The sequence below is a fragment of the Canis lupus genome, chromosome 15 (genome assembly GCF_003254725.2).
Source record: "Canis lupus dingo isolate Sandy chromosome 15, ASM325472v2, whole genome shotgun sequence".
Classification (NCBI taxonomy): Eukaryota; Metazoa; Chordata; class Mammalia; order Carnivora; family Canidae; genus Canis; species Canis lupus.
Window position 1 is genome coordinate 9,765,489 of NC_064257.1, and position 19,260 is coordinate 9,784,748.

Sequence of the window (19,260 nt, forward strand, 5' to 3'; positions counted from 1 at the left end):
AGCTAAGTTTGCTCTAAGTGGACTTTACTGAAACAAGTTATTTACAAAATATTTGTTCCTTGTTTTTTTTTTTTTTTTGTCTGTGAAATGGGGATAAAATAACGATGCAAATAATAACTACACATGAGACTATGCATTAAATTCACTTCAACAATCTTTATCATGCTATATGCTGATGTGAAAAATTGATAAACTGTGAAAAGCAATTCTGAAAACATACAAGGTATTGTTTTTGATTTACTATAAATCACGCAATGATTATAACAGTAATAATTCCTTATGTTTCCTCCATATTTTCCACACTGATCTGCTCATTTTTTATAGATTTATTTATCTTAGAGAGAGAGAGCGAGAGAGAATGAGAGAGAGCACACAAGTGGGAGGGGCAGTGGGAGAGGTAGAGAGAGTCTAAAGCAGTTACTCTGTACTGAGTGTGGAGCCCAATACAGGGCTCGATCTCACGACTCTGAGATCATGACCTGAGCTGAAACCAAGAGTGGGGTGCTTAACGGATGTGCCACCCAGGTGTCCCTGATCTGCTCATTTTTATATATGAGAAACTGAGGCTCAAACAGGTTTGTCTGAGGCCATACACCAAATGATTCCAATATTTTCCTTACTACCTACATATTGCCTTTCTGGAAAACTCTATACACCAGGAATTCCACTCTATTCACCAAAAGTAGTATCTTCTTATATTTTATATGATTTGGAGGCTCTTCTTTGAATAGCAAGTGAATTTGTATTTCCCATAATAATTTACTCCATGGCTTTCAGGTTTCTTTCTTTCTTTCTTTCCTTCTCTTCTTGATTTTATCTATTCGTAAGACACGGAGAGAGAGGCAGAGACACAGGCAGAGGGAGAAGCAGGCTCCATGCTCGGAGCCCAATGTGGGACTCGATCCCATGACCCCGGGATCATGACCTGAGCCAAAGGCAGATGCTCAACCATTGAGCCACCCAGGTATACTGGCTTTCAGATTTCTTAGCCTACATCTATAACTATCTCCATCTTTAAGTATTTTCATATATGTTATTTCATTTATCCTCACAACAACCCTAAGGTTGTATAGCTAGTAAATGGTAGAACCAGAACTATAACCTGGATGTTTCTGGCATCCAAGCCCTGTTTATTCCACTATGCTATACTGCTTTGGTTATTAGCTGTGTAACTTTAGGCAAATCACTTAACCCCTGTAACCTTCATTTACTATATCTATAAAGTGGGTTTATACTTTTCAGAGTTGTGAAGCTCAGATGTGATAATGTAATACAGAAAAGTCAAATAGAGGGCAACCTGGGTGGCCCAGTGGTTTGGCGCCGACCTCAGCCCAGGGTGTGATCCTGGAGACCCGGGATCGAGTCCCACGCCGGGCTCCCTGCATGGAGCCTGCTTCTCTCCCTCTCCCCCTGCCTGTGTCACTGCCGCTCTCTCTCTGCATCTGTCATGAATAAATAAATACAATCTTTTTTTTTTTTTTTTTTAAAGTCAAATAGAAACATCAGTTGTGGTTATGGCTGATGGACATACCAAGGTAAACTAATTTAAAACAATATCTCCCCTTTTCCCTTGAGTTAAAAAGAATAAGAGCAAAAAGAGACCAAAGGAGACTGTTGAATATGTGGTGGTCCACTAGACCTGCATGCCTGGCTCCTTGTGGCCAGACCTTATGAAAAGGAGTCTGAGTAGAGTCAGGAATTTCTGGAGGCATTTCTCAGGTGGTTTGCCTGTGGTGGCAAAAGTCTAAAAACTTAGGTGAGGCTTACTCCATCATGAGCCTTGTCCAGCTGGCCCTCCTGGTATATTAAATGGGACTTCTATGATAATGGTGACAAGGTCATGGGTCTGATAGAGTTTTGGTTTGTTGGTGTGGGGAGCCACCATGACTGAGAAAAGAAGACCAATTCTAGGCAAAAACATTTATTGAGGCCTACTCTGCTGTAGACTAAACTGTGAGTGGGATGTAGTCATGAATCAGTCCCCTGTCCTCAAGGATTTTAGTGTGGTAGGTACAGAGAAGTCCTTAATTAACTCTTAAAAACAGGCGGAATATAAGAAGGACCACATCAGAACAACTAAGAGGTGGGATGGAAGTTCCTAGAAGGCTTCTTAAAGTAGATGGCATATAAGCCAAGTCTTTAAAGATCAGGGTTTCTAGTAACTTGTTGTATATTCTAACTGAAGATGGCAGTATGAGATAGTGTAGGATGCGCTATATTTAACACAAATTGTAACTAACGCCTTTTATTGAGTACCTGCTATATGCTAGGGTCTTGAGGATACAGAAATACATCAGAAGCAGTCCTTGCCATGGAGCAGCTCTCAGTCTCGAGGGGTAGACAGATGTAAAGGGTCCTTTGAGTGACAATGACTTCATAAAGCAGGGAAGAAATTTAAAAAGAAGAGTTGTAACTCTGACTTGGGGAGATCAGGAGATGCTTTGTAAAGGGGAAAATACTTGAGCATGTCTTTAGAAACTGGAAGTTTGCCAGGTGGACTATGGGAGGAATTAGGAGTGCTGCAGGTGCCTGAGCAGATCCCAGCGCTCTCTTATTAAACCATGTAAGTGTGGCAAGCAGCAAGCAGGCAAAGACATTATTTATCGCCCCTCCCACTTGGATTTTGGCTCCTGGAGGGAAGAACCTAGAAGTCTTCTTTTTCAATATCACGTACATGGTTAAATGAAAGGTTTTGGAGGCAGATCTGGATTCTAACCTGGCTTTCTAATCAGCTGTATGACTTTAGGTAAAATAGCTGTTTATGTTTCTATTTCCTCATTTATATAACTTATTTGTGTCTCAGTTCCTCCCACTCATACAACTGGAAAATAGTGTGTAGCACAGAGTCTAGCATATACGAAGTACTGCTACTTCTATCACGATCTCATTTCGTTTTCACAAGCAACCTGGACTTTGCGTAGCATTTCCCCCATTTTTCAGAAGCAGCAGCTTAGAGTACGTAGGCGATCTGCCTAAACTTTCCGGGCAATCTGTCTGCGGTCTCTTCCGCCTACGCAGCCCGTCCGCCTTACTTCTCTGTCCGCGCCGGGTTTTCTTGGGCGGCCCCGGGGGGAGGCTCCTGTCCGGCAGCGCGAAATCCGGCGCCAGGACTTGGGCGCCGCCGCGCTGGCGCCGGGCGGGCGGGCGGGGTGGGGCGGGGCCGGGAGGGGCGGGGCGGGGCGGGGCGGGGCGGGCGGGCGGGAGGAGGGAAGTTGTCGAAGTTACAGGGGAGACGCCCGCCCGCCCGGCCGCCCGGGCCTCGCCTCTGCCCGCTCCCTCCGCCTCCTCCCGCCCCGAGCCCCAGTCCGCCCGTCCTTCCTTCCCCTCCCGTGCATGATGGAAGCACCATGGCTGCGGCGGCCCAGCTCTCCCTGACACAGGTAACACCGCCCGCCCGGCTCGGCCGCTGTCCCAGGCGGCCCCTCCCCCACCGCGCTGCGGGCGGGCGGCCGGGTAGTTTCTCTGGTGCGGGCGGGGCGGCCGCCGGGGCGGGCGGGGGCGAGCGGCGGCGCGAGGCTGAGTGTGCGTGTACTGCGGGGCCGTCCGAGCCCGCAGCCGCGCCGCCCCGCCACGACCCCGCCCCCGCTCCCGCTCCCCGCGCGGCCCGCGGCGCCCGTGCCCGTGCCGGGTGGGCAGTGGCCCCGCGCGGCTCCGCCTCGGCCGCCGAGAAGTTTCCTCCTTCCAGGCCAGGAGCGCTCCAGGTGGGCTCCCGTGGCGCTGGCGCCGGCGCCGGCCGCCTCGCCCCGCGCGGCGGCCCCCGGGCTCCGCGGCGCTTCCCGAGTTAAAAGTCGCCTTCCCGACGCGGAGCCCAGGGCCGTTCCCCCCCCCCCCCCCGACGGGGGCCGCAGTCTGCCGCTTCCGTCGAGCCCCGCGCTCCCCTCGGCACCAGCCTGGGCCCCCTCCGGGTTCGGCCAAGCCTCGACCCGCTCTCCTGGGCTGGACCTCCGCTTCCGTCGTCTTCCGCCCCCTCGGGCCGGGGAGGGCCGTCGCGTAGCCGCCGCCTCATCAACAGGTGTGACGGCTCCGCCCGCCTCGGCCTCGGCGCTGGACGGCCGGAGATGACCTCCTGCGGGGCCATGGTCGGCCCCTTCCTCGCCTCCCCCGTTCCTCAGAGCCTAGGCCCGGTGCTTCGCTCTGGGAGCCTCGTTCCTCCGTCCCCGTAGAGAGGGCGGGCCGCGGCGGTCTTCCCCCGGTGCTCTCCCGCCGAGGTGGCCGGCGCTTGTCCGGCCCTGACCCCAAGCCTCCCGGCCTTCCACTTCTCGGCGGGTCCGCCCTGCCCGGAGCGCCTGCCACAGCCCGCGCGCTGCCCGCTGCCTCCTGCCGCCTTGTAGTCCCCTTGGCCTACATCCGTCGCGCTTCTCGTGGGCCGGTGCCGTCGTCGCGCCGCAGCAGAAGGCTCTGGGGTGTTTGCCCCGGCGCCGTGAACTCGAGAGCCCGAGCGACACCCGCTCTCCGGGGAACCCGCCGCCACCCGCAGACTCGTGCCTCAGGTCCAGTAACTCACTTCAGTTTGCAGGAATTCTGTTTCCTAAGTGACGTCTGGTGGTTTCCCTGTTCTCTTGATGTCGCTCACCCTCTTTTGACAAGCAGGTAACAGGGAAGAATCCTTGGAATGTGGGGTTGAGGGCTGGTGGCGGACCTCTTTGGAAGGGCCCTCCTGAGATTCAGGTGTGCGCGGTGGCGGCAGTGACTCTTGGGTCGCCCTTTTTAGGAGTCTCATGGCTGTTGGCAGGCCCTTGCTTTCTGGCCGCGCTGGCCGGGTCGGGCAGGAGCTTCCCCCTCTTGAAGTCTTCTGTAGATTTGTTTCTGAGTTGTTTGCGTACTTTATTCTCTCTCCCGGGCTAATGTTTCTGATTTCTGTTTATCATCCTTCATCTCTGGACATTTTCTTTAGGCTCTTGTCAGTTTTATAGATAGTTACATAATTGAAATAGGTTGTTGTGGTTGTGTGTTTAAATATGAACATGTATGTACACAGTAAGTACTGAATCACGAGTATTCTCCTTCAGTGTCTCACATAGAGAACGTACATTGATGGTTCATTTATATTGATAATTCAAATTAAGCCAATTTAGAATATTTTTAAGACATTAGAGGCAATAAGTTCTATATAAAGGGACAGGAAAAAGAACCTTTCTAAACCTTTCTATACCCTAACGTGCCGCCTCGTCATTTTAAAACTTTTTAAACTTGTGTATTTTTTTTTTTATTTTTTTTAACTGCTGGAAACAAATAAACTAAGGTAACAATGCAACTTGGTTTCACATTCATTATTGATCTATTTGTGTCACACTCCACCCCCGACCCCCAAACACACACTTAGGCATACTCAAGTGAGAAATCCTCCAGGGCAGGGACACATTTTAATTCATCTGTCTTCCTCAGTGCCCATCTGGAAGAAAGTGATTAAACACTGTCTTTTGAATGACTGAAAAATTTAAAGGGCTCTGTGACAGTTAAAAGATTAAACAGATGCTGAAGTGAGTTTCTACCTCTGGTCATGGGATAATGATGAAGTTTTGGAGTAGGTTCTTTCATTCAACAAATATTTGTTAAGTACCTATTATGTGCTAGGCACGATGCTAGGATTGTCTTGTTTATAGTTTTTTTTGCCTTTATCAGTTCAGTAAAACTGACAGTTTGGGGGGAAAATGTGAAAAACATTTTAATTTACTCCTTCCTTCCTCTTTCCTTGACTGACAACCAACCCACCAGCTCCCCAGCCACCAAAATAATTTATTTAAATTATCATATTCTAGCTTCTTCAGAGGATAGAATACTAGAGTAATGGAACTTAGTTCCAGTCCCAGATCTGCCAAGAGCTAACTCTATGGAATTGAGTTAGATCTCCAAGGCCTCAATTTTCTTAGTTTTAATATTCATTCAACAAATATTTGTTGAGCATTCATTGTGTGCTAGGAAATATGTGTTAGATACTAAGGATATGTTAAGAAACAAATAACAATTCTTGGAGGCAAAACATAGAACTTATATTCCTGTAGGGGAGTTTGAATGAGCTGATCTAAGGCCCTTTCTAATTGAGATTTCTTTTTTATAGACCATATTTTATGATTTGTAGCTCTAGTGGGACTTTACCGGGGTACTTTAGTGTTGTGTAGCCTTAGTGTTTTCTTTCTTTCTTTTTTTTTTCACTTTTTAAAATTTCAAGTAGGCTCCACACCCAATGTGGAGCCTAACACTGGGCTTTAACGATCTGACCCTGATATAGAGACCTGAGCTGAGATCAACAGTTGGATGCTTTACCAACTTAGCTGCCCAGGTAACCCTAGCATTAGTGTTTTGTAATTTCAATTGTCTTCGCTAGACATTCGATTTTCTTTTAATCAATATGAAGTAAAACTTAAATGAGAAAGATCTTGTGATTTTTGCTTGTGGTGATTACAAAAAAGATATTAGGGATCCCTGGGTGGCGCAGCGGTTTGGCACCTGCCTTTGGCCCAGGGCGCGATCCTGGAGACCCGGGGTCGAATCCCACGTCGGGCTCACTGAATGGAGCCTGCTTCTCCCTCTGCCTCTCTCTCTCTCTGGGTGACTATCATAAATAAATAAAAAATTAAAAAAAAAAGATATTAATACTTTCTCTCTTTAAGCTTTCCCAGTGGCCCATTTCTTCTTCAAGTCTGTATCCTTACTACTACTACTACTCTCAGCCTTTCTTACTATATGTAAAGAGCGTTTACTGTATATATTAGGGTGTTACAGTATGCAGGGAATTTTACTTCATTTAACTTAACACTCCATTTTACAAATGAGGGAAGTAATTTATGAGCTAATAAGTAGTAGATCTGAGATTTGAACCAAGGACTGTAGGATTTCAAAAGCTGTTTACTTCACTCTATTCTCTGTACTAGACACTTGGCATATCCAGTGCTCCCTTGTATTTTTGATGCTCTTTTTCAGTAAATGCTCTATTGTCCTAATTAGATGGTAAACTTTTTGAGGATGGAAGCCCTGTCTTTTGCCTCTGAATCTCCAGGGTCTTTTATGCTATTGTGAGTATAGAAGTGGTGTCCTCGATGATGATAAAAGTTTTATTTTATTGAAATATGACGTGATAGGAATATTTAAATGATTTTCCAGCAGCAGTTCAGCTTTATGTTGCAGTTTTCTTGTGTAATTTAGCAAGGATTCTTTTTTAATTAAAAAAAAGCCTTAGAAGGGGACTTAAGTGAAAAAAATCTTAGTATATGGTCTAAAGCACTATGTGCTATAAGAATAATACTTTTCCTGTTTTTCCCCCAAAGATTTTATTTACTCATTTGAGATGAGAGAGAGCACAAGCAGGGAGGAGAGGGAGAGGGAGAAGCAGACTCCCTGCTGAGCAGGGAACGCAGCCCATCCAAGGACCTTGAGATCCTGACCTGAGCTGAAGGCAGATGCTTGACTGATTGAGCCACCCAGGAGCCCCAAGAATACTTTTCCTTTTAATGCTTTTTTAATTGCAAGAGTGATATAACTGTATTACAGAAACTTCGGAAATTGGAGAAAAAGAATCCCTCATAATTTTGTAGTTTGTGGTGTTTATTTTCAGTTGTATCAAAGAATACATGATGTGTGTTAATAAATGTGTCATCTTAGTGGTCTGGTTTAGCAATATGGCAATAAATATCAGGATACAGTATAAAAATTACATGTTCTCAGAAGCAGAGTGTGTGTATTTAACATGACTATTAAGTTCTACTATGAGAAGGACACCATAATATTTTTCTTTTGTGCCTGCAATTACAGTCCAGTATACTCAGGAAATCCATCCTTCTTTGAGTGATATCCAACTGTTTTCAAAAATGGCTTGGAATGTTCAGCATTTGGGAGGAGTTGTCATAGTTAAAATTAATTAGGAACAGTTGGGTTTGTCCAATACAGAGTCTCCCAGGAGTAACCTAAGAGTGTATTCCTTTGTTTTCACTGTATTTGGGGATAGAATGGTAACGGACTAAAAAGTTGTAGGAAAAGATTGAGCATCTTTATTTAGTAATGAACCATAGTTTTTATCTCCTCTCTTACTAATAGTCTGACTTAAGGACTCGGTCTAAGGTGTTTTACTTGCTCTTCAAGGAATTAAACATACTTACACAATTCTTTACTTTGTGAGTTTTGCACTTAATGATACTGGAACTATGGAAACCAGAAGAGGAAAACAGAATGAGTGAGAGAGAGAATAAAAGAGAGAAAGAGAGAAAGAGAAAAATCTGGTTACTTGGAGAAATGAAATTGTAGAACTACATGAAAAGTTAATCCAGGCAGAGTTCATTAGGCAAACTCCTACGCTGGAATTTCATGTTAAAGTGGTTAAACTCTCATCAACAAGATAAAATATTATGCCTTCATTAAAAATTATGTTTATTGGGAGCTTATAATAATATGAAGAATATTGTAATTTGAATGCTGTATTACAGCAAAGTGGAGACATTTTATTTTTTTATTTTTTATTTATTTATGATAGTCACACAGAGAGACAGAGAGAGGCAGAGACATAGGCAGAGGGAGAAGCAGGCTCCATGCACCAGAAGCCCGATGTGGGATTCGATCCCGGGTCTCCAGGATGGCGCCTTGGGCCAAAGGCAGGTGCCAGACCGCTGTACCACCCAGGGATCCCGAGACATTTTATTTAGAAGAATGATCTAACCATGCATCTATGAGCATGCATAGAAAAAAGATTGGCAGGAAAAAAAAAGCATCAAGATTTTTGTAATAGCATGGTTATAGTTTTTATTTACCTTCTTTTTTTTTTTTAAAGATTTATTTATTTATGATAGACATAGAGAGAGAGGCAGAGACACAGGAGGAGGGAGAGGCAGGCTCCATGCCGGGAGCCCGATGTGGGACTGGATTCCGGGACTCCAGGATCATGCCCTGGGCCAAAGGCAGGCGCTTAACTGCTGAGCCACCCAGGGATCCCCTTTATTTACTTTCTTTTTGATAGTGAGCACATATTTATTTTGGAATCTGCTGATTTAGCATTTCTATATGAACTCTTTTTGAATATTTACTGTTAAATTGAAATTAATGACTATATATAAAGTGAGAATCTGTGTTCTACGATTGCATTTACACTCACATTTCATCTTAAAAATTCCCATTTTTACACTTGGAGAAATTGGTCAGAAGAATGATAATAACTATTGTTATAATTGGTTTGGAAAATTGTCAGAGGACTAATTTATAAGTTTTTGTGCTGCTGTATTATTTATTTATTTATTTATTTATTTATTTTAATTTTTATTTATTTATTTATCATAGTCACAGAGAGAGAGAGAGAGAGAGAGAGAGAGAGAGAGAGAGGCAGAGACATAGGCAGAGGGAGAAGCAGGCTCCATGCACTGGGAGCCTGATGTGGGATTCGATCCCGGGTCTCCAGGATCGTGCCCTGGGCCAAAGGCAGGCGCCAAACCGCTGCGCCACCCAGGGATCCCTGCTGTATAATTTATGAAACATTTTATGCTCTCATTTGATTTTCATAATAACTAACCAGCGAGGGTATTACTCTTATTTCAAATTAGAGAATACTAAGTCTCAGAATTTGCGACTTAAGTTTTACAGTCAGTAAATAAAAGCGTAAACCCATGTTAAAAAAAATTCAAACAAACAAAAAATTCAAACAATATCAGTGAAAATCTCCTTCTCTAGGCCCTGAGTCTCCTTCCTAGAGATGGTCATTCTTGCCACTTTGTTGTGTGTATTTCCAGCAATAATCTGTGATTTATATGTAAATATGCATAATTTTTCTTTTGAGTAAGCTGCATATTGTTTTATGGCTTATTATTATTTTTTTAGCTTAATCTGAGACATTATTCTTTACTAGCACATACAGATCTCCCTCATTATTTTCAAAACTTTAGGATCTTTCTTTATAAGAGTATACTGTAATTTATTTAATTAGCTACCTCATGATGGACATTTCTGTTGCTTCCAATTGTTTGCTATTACTACTAAGAGTGCTGCAGTGAATATTCTTTTACACACCTTTGTGCAAAGGTGTGCGTGTGTACTTTAGTTTTTGGTAGGTATAATTTTTGGGCCAAAGGATTTTTAGATACATATTGCTAATTTGCATTTGGAAAGGTTGTACTAGCAACAATTTGAGTGTGTTTTTCCTTCTCCATAGCTTCATCAGTACAGTATATTTGCAAACTTTTGTTCATTGCCAACTTGATACAGAAAATGATGCTAAAAGTTGGCCTTATGCACTGTACTTTCCTGTCACATAAATGTGAACTTTTTGATATTTTGTATAAAAGGTAGAGGTGAGATATAAGGAACTTAACTTTGTGATATAAATAATGCTTTGACGATTTGACAGTGCAATTAAAAATTAAAGGTTGGAGCTCTTTTAAAAACTTGTTTTTTATATGGTATAGATGTACAAAAAAAAGTAAGCCTCATTTCCTCAAGGCCCCTTTAGTTTGGGTATTTTGTAATGGGAATTAAATGGTATCAAGAGTCTCTCATCTGAAATAATCAGACTGCTTATATCTTGTTTTATCTCAATAAAAATAAAAATTTGGCCAAGAACAATGGGGCAAGACCATACTTTTTTGGAAGAAAGCTTCTATATACTTGGGATTTTTTAGATCATGGTTTTTCAGCCTTGGCACTATTGACATTTTGGGCCAGGTAATTCTTTGGTGTAGGGCAGCTGTCCAGTGCCTGCGGGATGTTTTACAGGTCCCTTATCCATGATATGCTAGTAACACTTTCTCATTTGGGATAATCAGAAATATCTCTAGATATTGCCAGATGTTTCTTGGAGCACAAAATTGCCCCCAGTTGAGCATCATTGGTTTATATACATACTCTTTGAAATTAGTGACCCAGGAAGGAATATAGGAGATACTGAGGTAGATGCTTTCCTGGGATAGGCATGGGAGGATAGCTTATCTTCATATTTTTATTCCTAAACCTGCCATGAGCCATGAATGGCTAATTGTGCATGGATTTTGAACTTAAAAAACTTAAATGGTAAGAAACTGGAAATTGTGAATTTGATTCTGTATATGGTTTCTCTTAGTGGGCTAAGTTTTAATATAAAGATATGGGAAGGAAAACACACCACTATTGTGAAAGAAGAGGAGTGATGTTTCTTAAACTCCAATAAGCAGTAGATACTTTTAGGTAATTTACATATGTCATTTCACTTAATCTTCATAGTTTTAATAAAGTAGCAATTAAGCTTCTGTATTACTTACTTAGGGTTGTGTTGTAAGTGGCAGATTTTTGAGATTTGAACCTAGGCACATCTGTTCTTAGACACATTCGCTATACTGTTTCCTGTAAACAGTCATTGACAATAAATCAGACAAGTATGAAAATGAACATTCACATGATATTATGTTCCTTCATTGTTATGTAAAAGGAACAAATTATTCAGAGTGAGGTACATGTATGTGTGTATGTGAGGGAGAGAAGAGGTCAATATTGGGATAACAATAATTAATACTTATTGAGCACTTACGTGTCAGACAGTGTTTTTAATAATCTTTACAACCTGAGGAAGTTTTCAGTAGTCCTTATAACTTGATCATCCCTATTTGTTTCTCAAAAAGAAATTTAAGCTCAGAGATGAAGTAATTTGTTCAAAGTCAAGCTGCTGCTAGGTAGTAAAGCCAGAATTGTGGGCCAGGTAGTGTAAACAATTCATAATAATTATTATTATGGTACAGATAGATTCATTCAATTGAATGAATGTGTTTGTATTTTTGAGGGCAGAATAATAGCTCTGACAGATCTAATTATGGTACTAATGCTTGCTTAACTGAACATATGTTCTAGGCTGCAACATCTTTTTATGTAAAAACTTACCATTGCCTACACCACATCTCTAGAAAGTGATTATAATACCAGATAGTGGAGAGTTTTTATAGACTTGATAGAAGGTAGTATTACATTTTGCAACCTAGAAGTTTATTACTAATGTAAACCTAAGCTTGTCTTGGTTTGTGTACAATATTTATTTTCAAGCTAATATTCTCTTGGACGTCTTGGAGTTTGTTCAGTATTTTATTGCTAACCATGATACCACATATCAGAAAATACTCCCTAAGAGACAAACTATTTTATTGAATAAAACATAGAACTACTAGGCTTAAAGATATCTGACACCACTCCAGAAATGAACATTGCTGAGAGCTGGGGTGAAATAATGGGAGATCTTGGGCTTTGCAGTGAGAATGTCTTAAATCCTTTATTTGATTGTGTAACAAGTTTCTTAGCCTCTGTTTTTCTTTTTTTTTTTTTTTAAGCTTATAAAATAGGGGATAAACTTAACTTGCAGGATTTGTTGTGAAGATTATGTGAAATAGTGGATATAAATGTCTAAGATCTATCGATCGATCAATCGATCAATCAATCGTCTATTTATTTATTAAAGGATTTTATTTATTCATGAGAGACATAGAGGCAGAGACACAGGCAGAGGGAGAAGCATACTCCATGCAGGGAGCCCGACGTGGGACTCGAGCCCGGATCTCCAGGATCAGGCCTTGGGTGGAAGGCGGTGCAAACCGCTGGGCCACCCAGGCTGCCCCAAGATCAATTTAAATGGTAGCAGCTAATAATAAAAATAACAAGAACAACTGCCAGCACTAGCCAAATGTTTACAATCACTGGATTTGGTTATTTATAGGGCTGTTAATTTTTATGAAATGTACTTAGAATTTTCATAGATCATTGATACCAAGGATTATTGATATCTTCATTTTATCTTGTATTCTTTTGGTATAGCACATGTATATCAGTAGGCATATATGAAAAATTGGAAACTTCTGTGCACCAAAGATGCTTCTGTTATTGCTGGTTGATCTCTTATTTCAGAAACCATTTACTGGGTAGCGCCGCCTGAAGCCTGAGGTGTGATCCTGGAGATCCGAGATCGAGTCCCACATTAGGCTTCCTGTATGGAGCCTGCTTTCCCCTCTGCCTATGTCTCTGCCTCTCTCTCTCTCTGTGTCTCTCATGAATAAATAAATAAAATCTTAAAAAAAGAAAAAAGAAACCATTTACTGAATGCCGTCTGTGTGTCATCGCTGTGTTAGGCCTTAGACATAAGAGGAGAGCAAGGCTTAGACTCATGTATGCACTGAAATTCCTTTTAGTCTTTTAGGGAGGTAACAGTGACTTTCTGGGATGAGAGGTACCTTGAAAAAGGGTGACTGAAGTAAGGCCCTGGGGTGGTGTGAAGTATCCTGTGATTCTGATGGAACTTTTTGTAGTAGTTTAGTTTTTGAGTTGATTGATAGCATAGATGACATTTAAGTTGTACTTAAAAGGGTAGCATAAAACTATAGGAACATTTGACTCAAGTCAAATTGTATTTTGGTGTATAGGGTCCACATTGGGGGAAATAACATCCATTTTTAAATGATTTATTCTCTGCTTTTTTCCCTCTATAAGAAAACAAGAATTTTTAACTCAGAGACATTAGGGAGGAGTTTCGGGGATAGGCTTCAAAGAATCTGTGACCTACTCTAAAATAGTATGTAAAAAATTATGAGTGTCAAGTTTTCTTTCTTTTTTTTTTTTGAGTTTATTTATTTATGGGAGACACAGAGAGAGAGGAAGAGGCAGAGACATAGGCAAAGGGAAAAGCCGGCTTACTCTGGGGAGCCTGATGCGGGACTCTATCCTAGGACCCCGGGATCACAACTTGAGCCAAACAAAGGTAGATGCTCAACCACTGAGCCACTGGGTGCCCCAAGTATCAAATTTTCTATCCCAGGGATACTGAGAGAAATTTTATATAGTGGGAAGAACACTGGACTTCACGCCCTGAGCTGAAGGCAGATGCTCACCACTGAGCCACCCAGGCATCCCTTACTTCTTTTCTTTACACGTTTCTTAAAATGTGGTTGTAACCTTGCTCTCTCTCCACACACCACATACAGTATATACATATGTATATATAATTTTATATTGTTTTCTTTAACTTAACATTATAAGTGTTTTTCTATGTTATTTCCATAGCATCTTTTTAATGTATTTAGAATATATTCATTAATCTGATGTTTTATTGTTTACTTAAGCCCTATGTATAGGCAATTTATGTATCAATTATAATTAATGCTGTTGTTAATAACCTTTGATGTGCCATTTGCTAAATCCTTTTTTGCAGAGTTATAGATGGTACTTACTACATAATTGAATTATTTTTCTATATATACCTTTGAGTTTTGAAGTTAAACTTGAGTGATTTTTACTTAATTTATGTTTATAAGATCTTGAATGGCAAAGCAGATAACAGCAGTATTTTACTCAGATAGGAACAATAATCTTAAAAATACTATTATGAAGGAATTAAATTGAATATATTTAATTTGGCTTCAAACCACCTTTATAGTTTGTAAAGTTTGCTTAGCATGGGAAGTTAGCATTAAAAGTTGTAGCTTGAGGAAGATCAGATGGTTTCAGTTTGCATATAGTTTTCATCCTTCTTTGCAGGCTAGGATGCTTTCATTCTTAGTCTTGTTCTCTACATTCTGTTCCATGTTTTATGTTTTTTATTCTAGCACACTTTCATGCAGGGCCTTGTAAGACCTAGGGGTGGATTCTGGATCATCTTGCACTTTAGAACAAACAGTTCAAAAACTTGACTGTATTGACTATACTTTGAGCCAGACTTGAGATGTTCAGGTTTGTCTCTGTGCTTGACAGTTTTTTTTTTCTTTTATATACCCTCACAGCTTTATGTGACAAATTTCTTCCTTATTTTATTTATTTATTTTTTAAAAGATTTTATTTATTTATTCATGAGAGACACAGAGAGAGACACACACACACAGGCAGAGGGAGAAGCAGGCAGAGGGAGAAGCAGGCTCCACGCAGGGAGCCCGATGCAGGACCCGATCCTGGGACTCCAGGATCAGGCTCTGGACTGAAGGCGGCACTAAACTGCTGAGCCACCCAGGCTGCCCTCTTCCTTATTTTAGTGCAGAAATTTTACCAGTATCAGTATTCATAGATTAAGGTGGACAAGAATTATTTTCCTATAACCTTACATGTGCGCCACAGATACACTTCTTATAAGGAAAACTTCCTAAAACACTCATTTTTAAAAATAAGTGTATGATCGGCATTATTTATATGTTTAATGAATATTAAAAATATTTAAAAATTGATTATTGGGCAGACCCGGTGGCTTAGTGGTTTAGTGCCGCCTTCAGCCCAGGGCGTGATCCTGGAGACCCAGGATCGAGTCCCATGTCGGGCTCCCTGCATGGAGTTTGTTTGTTTGTGTTTTAAAGATTTTATTTATTTATTCACGAGAGATACAGAGAGAGAGAGAGAGAGAGAAGCAGAGACACAGGCAGAGGGAGAAGCAGGCCCCATGCAGGGAGCTTGATGTGGGACTCAATCCCGGGACTCCAGGATCACACCCTAGGCCGAAGGCAGGTGCTAAACTGCTGAGCCACCCAGAGATCCCCCTCCCTGCATGGAGCTTGCTTCTCCCTCTGCCTGTGTCTCTGCCTCTCTCTCTCTAATAAATAAATAAAATCTTAAAAAAAATTGATTATTGTTTAGGTAACAGTTATAGTTTTTCATCATGAGGCTAGGTAGAAGGAAAAGCATACTTTGAAATTGTAAATTTACTGAATTTATTTCTAGTGCTAGTTTAAAAATATTTCATATGTGAAAATTAATGGTATTTTTGATGTATATTTGCATTTAGAATTATGAACTATCAAGCACTATTAAAAAGCACTAGAGGTACTGAATTTATAAAATATTTAAGAATTGTTGTTAAAAAGCTTTGAGATTCCTACATAATTTTTAAAAAAATTTTTAAATTTACTCTTTTAAACTAACTTAGTGACATATAGTCTGTATATCATACAATTTACCCATTTAAAAAAATGTACAATTCATTGATTTTTAATCTATTTATAGATGTGTGCAACCATCACCACAGTCAGTTTTGGAGCGTTTAATCACCTCAGAAAGAAACCTCGTATGCTTTAGGTATCATCCTCTTCTCTGCCATTCTTTCCCCAGTCCTAAACAACCACTAATCTGTTTTCCATCTCAATTAGATTTTCCTAGTCTGGATTTTGTATGAATGGAATCATGTACCATGTGGACTCTTCTAACTAGTTTTTCACTTAACATAGTATTTCTGAGGTTTATCCAAGTTGTAGCAAATACCAGTACTTCATTAATTTTTTTTAAAGATTTTATTTATTTGAAAGAGAAAATGAGCAATGGGGAAGGGGAGTGGGACAGGGAGAGGGAGAAGCAGACTCCCCATTGAGCAGGGAGCCCAACGTGAAGCTCAATCCCAGGACTCTGGGGTTATGACCTGAGCCAAAGGCAGACACTTAACCAACTGAGCCACTTAGGCACCCCTACTTCATTCATTTTCAATTTTTTTTTTTTTTTAAGATTTTATTTATTTATTCAGACCGAGAGAGAGGCAGAGTCACAGGCAGAGGGAGAAGCAAGTTCCGTGCAGGGAGCCCGACGTGAGAGTGGATCCCAGGTCTCTAGGATCACACCCCGGGCTGCAGGCGGTGCTAAACTGCTGTGCCACCGGGGCTGCCCTACTTCATTCATTTTTATGGCAGAACAATATTTCATATAATGTTTATACCACATTTTCTTTTTTTTTTTTTTTAAAGATTTTATTTATTCATTCATGAGAGAGAGAGAGAGAGGCAGAGGGAGAGGCGGGTTCCACACAGGGAGCCCGATGTGGGACTCGATCCCGGGACTCCAGGATCACACCCCGAGCCGAAGGGAGGTGCCAAACCTCTGAGCCACCCAGGGATCCCCCTATACCACATTTTCTTTATCTTTTTGTCTGTTGAAGGACGTTTGAGTTGTTTTCTCCTTTTGGCTGTTGTAAATAATCTGCTTTGAACATTCATGTACAAGATTTTGTGTGGATGTATGTTTTTATTTCTGTGAATATTTATCAGGTCATATAGTAATTTCAGGTTTAATTGTTTGAGAAATTGCCAGACTTTTCCAAAGCAGCTACACCATTTTACATTCCCACTGGCTGTGTATGAGGATAAGGACTTTGCCGCATCCTCTCTGGTAATTGTTAACTGTTCAATTCCAGCTGTGGCCAGAATCCTGGTGGCTGTGAAGTAGCATCTCTTGGTTTTGATTTGTATTTCCCTAATCACAAATGTTTTCTAGCATCTTTTCATGTACTTATTAGCCATTTGTATATCTTCTTTGGAGTAGTATTCATTCATGTCCTTTGCCCATTTTCCAGTTGGGTTGTCTTTTTATTATTGAGTTATAAAAATTTGTTATGTATCTAGTTACAAGTCACTTGTGAGATTTGTGACTTGCAAATATTTTCTCCCATTCTGTGGGTTGTGTTTCCACTCTCTTTTTTTTTTTTTTTTTTTATTTATGATAGTCATACAGAGAGAGAGAGAGAGAGAGAGAGGCAGAGACATAGGCAGAGGGAGAAGCAGGCTCCATGCACCGGGAGCCTGACGTGGGATTCGATCCCGGGTCTCCAGGATCGCGCCCTGGGCCAAAGGCAGGCGCCAAACCGCTGCGCCACCCAGGGATCCCGTGTTTCCACTCTCTTGATAGTGTCCTTTGATATGTAAAACTTTCACATTTTGGTGAAGTCCAGTTTTTTTCTTTTTTTACTTGTGCTTTTGGTGTTTTATCTAAGAGGGTTTTTTTGGGCAAATATTGGGTCATGAAGATTTATCCCTATGTTCAAAGAGTTTTATTATTTAAGCTTTTACATTTAAGTCTTTGATTCGTTTTGAGTTAGTTTTCACATGGTGTGAGGTAATGTTCCAGTTTGATTCTCCAGTTGTCACAGCACTGTTTGTCAAAAAGACTGTTGTTTCCACACTGAATGATCTTGTCAAAAATCATTTGACCAGGAGCACCTGGGTGGCTCAGTTGGTTAAGCATCCCAACTCTTGATTTTGGCTCAGGTCATGATCTCAGGGTCCTGTGATTTAGCCTCAGCCCAGTGTTGGGCTTCACCTGGGTATGAAGCCAGCTTAAGATTCTCTCTCCCTCTCCCTCTGCCCCTCCACCTCCCCTCCCTGCCTGGCCCCCAGCCCTGCGCGCCCACATGCACCTAATCTCTCTCTCTAAAATTAACAACAACAACAAAAAAATCATTTGACCCCAGATGCATGAGGTTATTTCTGGATTCTTAATTTTCTTGTGTTGCGGGACGCCTGGGTGGCTCAGTGGTTGAGCATCTGCCTTCGGCCCAGGGTATGATCCTGGGATCAAGTTCCACATGGGGCTCCCTGCATGGAGCCTGCTTCTCCCTCTGCCTGTGTCTCTGCCTCTCTCTCTCTGTGTCTCATGAATAAATAAATAAAATCTTAAAAAAAATTTTTTTTCTTGTGTTGCTCTTTACATTTATCCTTGTTTAGTAAAACACTATCTTATGTCTGCTTGTAGTAAGTTATGAAATTGGGAAGTGTTAGTCCTCTAGCTTTTTCTTTTCAGGATTATACTTGGCTACTCTGGGTTCTTTGTAATCCCATATGAATTTTAAAACTGACTTGTCATTTTCTACAAAGAAGTCATTTGGAATTCTCATAGGGTCTATAAATTAGTTTCGAGAATATAGTTATCTTAATGTTAGGTCTTCCAATTCATTAACGTGATTTTTTTCCCCATTAAATAGATCTTTAATTTTGTTCAATGGTGTCTTGTAGTTTTTAGAGTATAAGTTTTTTACTTATTTGTTAAATTTATTCTTAAGTATTTTATTCTTTAGTTATTTGAATGGAATGGGTTTCTTAATTTCATTTATATATTTGTTGCAAGTGTAAAGTTCAGTTAATTTTTGTGTATTGACCTTGTATCCTACAACCTTACTGAACTCATTTATTCTAATAGTTTTTTTAGTGGATTCCTTAGGAATTTTTATGCACTGTATAAGATCATGTCATCTATGATCATGTCATCTGTGACAGAGAGAGTTTTATTTCTTCCTTTCCAATATGCATGCCTTTTATATATTGTTTTTGTTTAATTTCCCTGGTTAAGGGCAGCCCCTGTGGCGCAGCGGTTTAGCGCCGCCTGCAGCCTGGGGTGTGATCCTGGAGACCCGGGATCGAGTCCCACGTCGGGCTTCCTGCATGGAGCCTGCTTCTCCCTCTGCCTGTGTCTCTGCCTCTCTCTTCACTCTCTCTGAATGAATGAATAAATAAATCTTTTAAAAAAAAATTTCCCTGGTTAAGACCTCCACTACAATGTTGAATAGAAGTATTGAGACTGGACATTCTTCTTTTGTCCCTGATCTTT

The 19,260-nt window shown here is 41.1% G+C and overlaps 1 protein-coding gene across 9 annotated transcripts in view; it reads left to right on the forward strand.

Moving 5' to 3' along the window:
* Nucleotides 1-3,196: 3,196 nt before the first annotated feature.
* The window catches only part of EPS15 (epidermal growth factor receptor pathway substrate 15), a 143,434-nt gene continuing 127,370 nt past the window's right edge, over nt 3,197-19,260 (forward strand). For 2 of the 9 annotated variants that reach the window (XM_049093898.1, XM_049093897.1), the window contains exon 1: nt 3,198-3,380. In XM_049093898.1, coding sequence (XP_048949855.1) covers nt 3,348-3,380 — 33 coding nt within the window. In that variant the 5' untranslated portion in view covers nt 3,198-3,347. Of the gene's footprint in view, nt 3,381-3,547; nt 3,702-19,260 lie in introns of those variants that run through there. The other 7 variants (XM_049093895.1, XM_025420098.3, XM_049093899.1 and 4 more) reach the window with 6 other exon arrangements.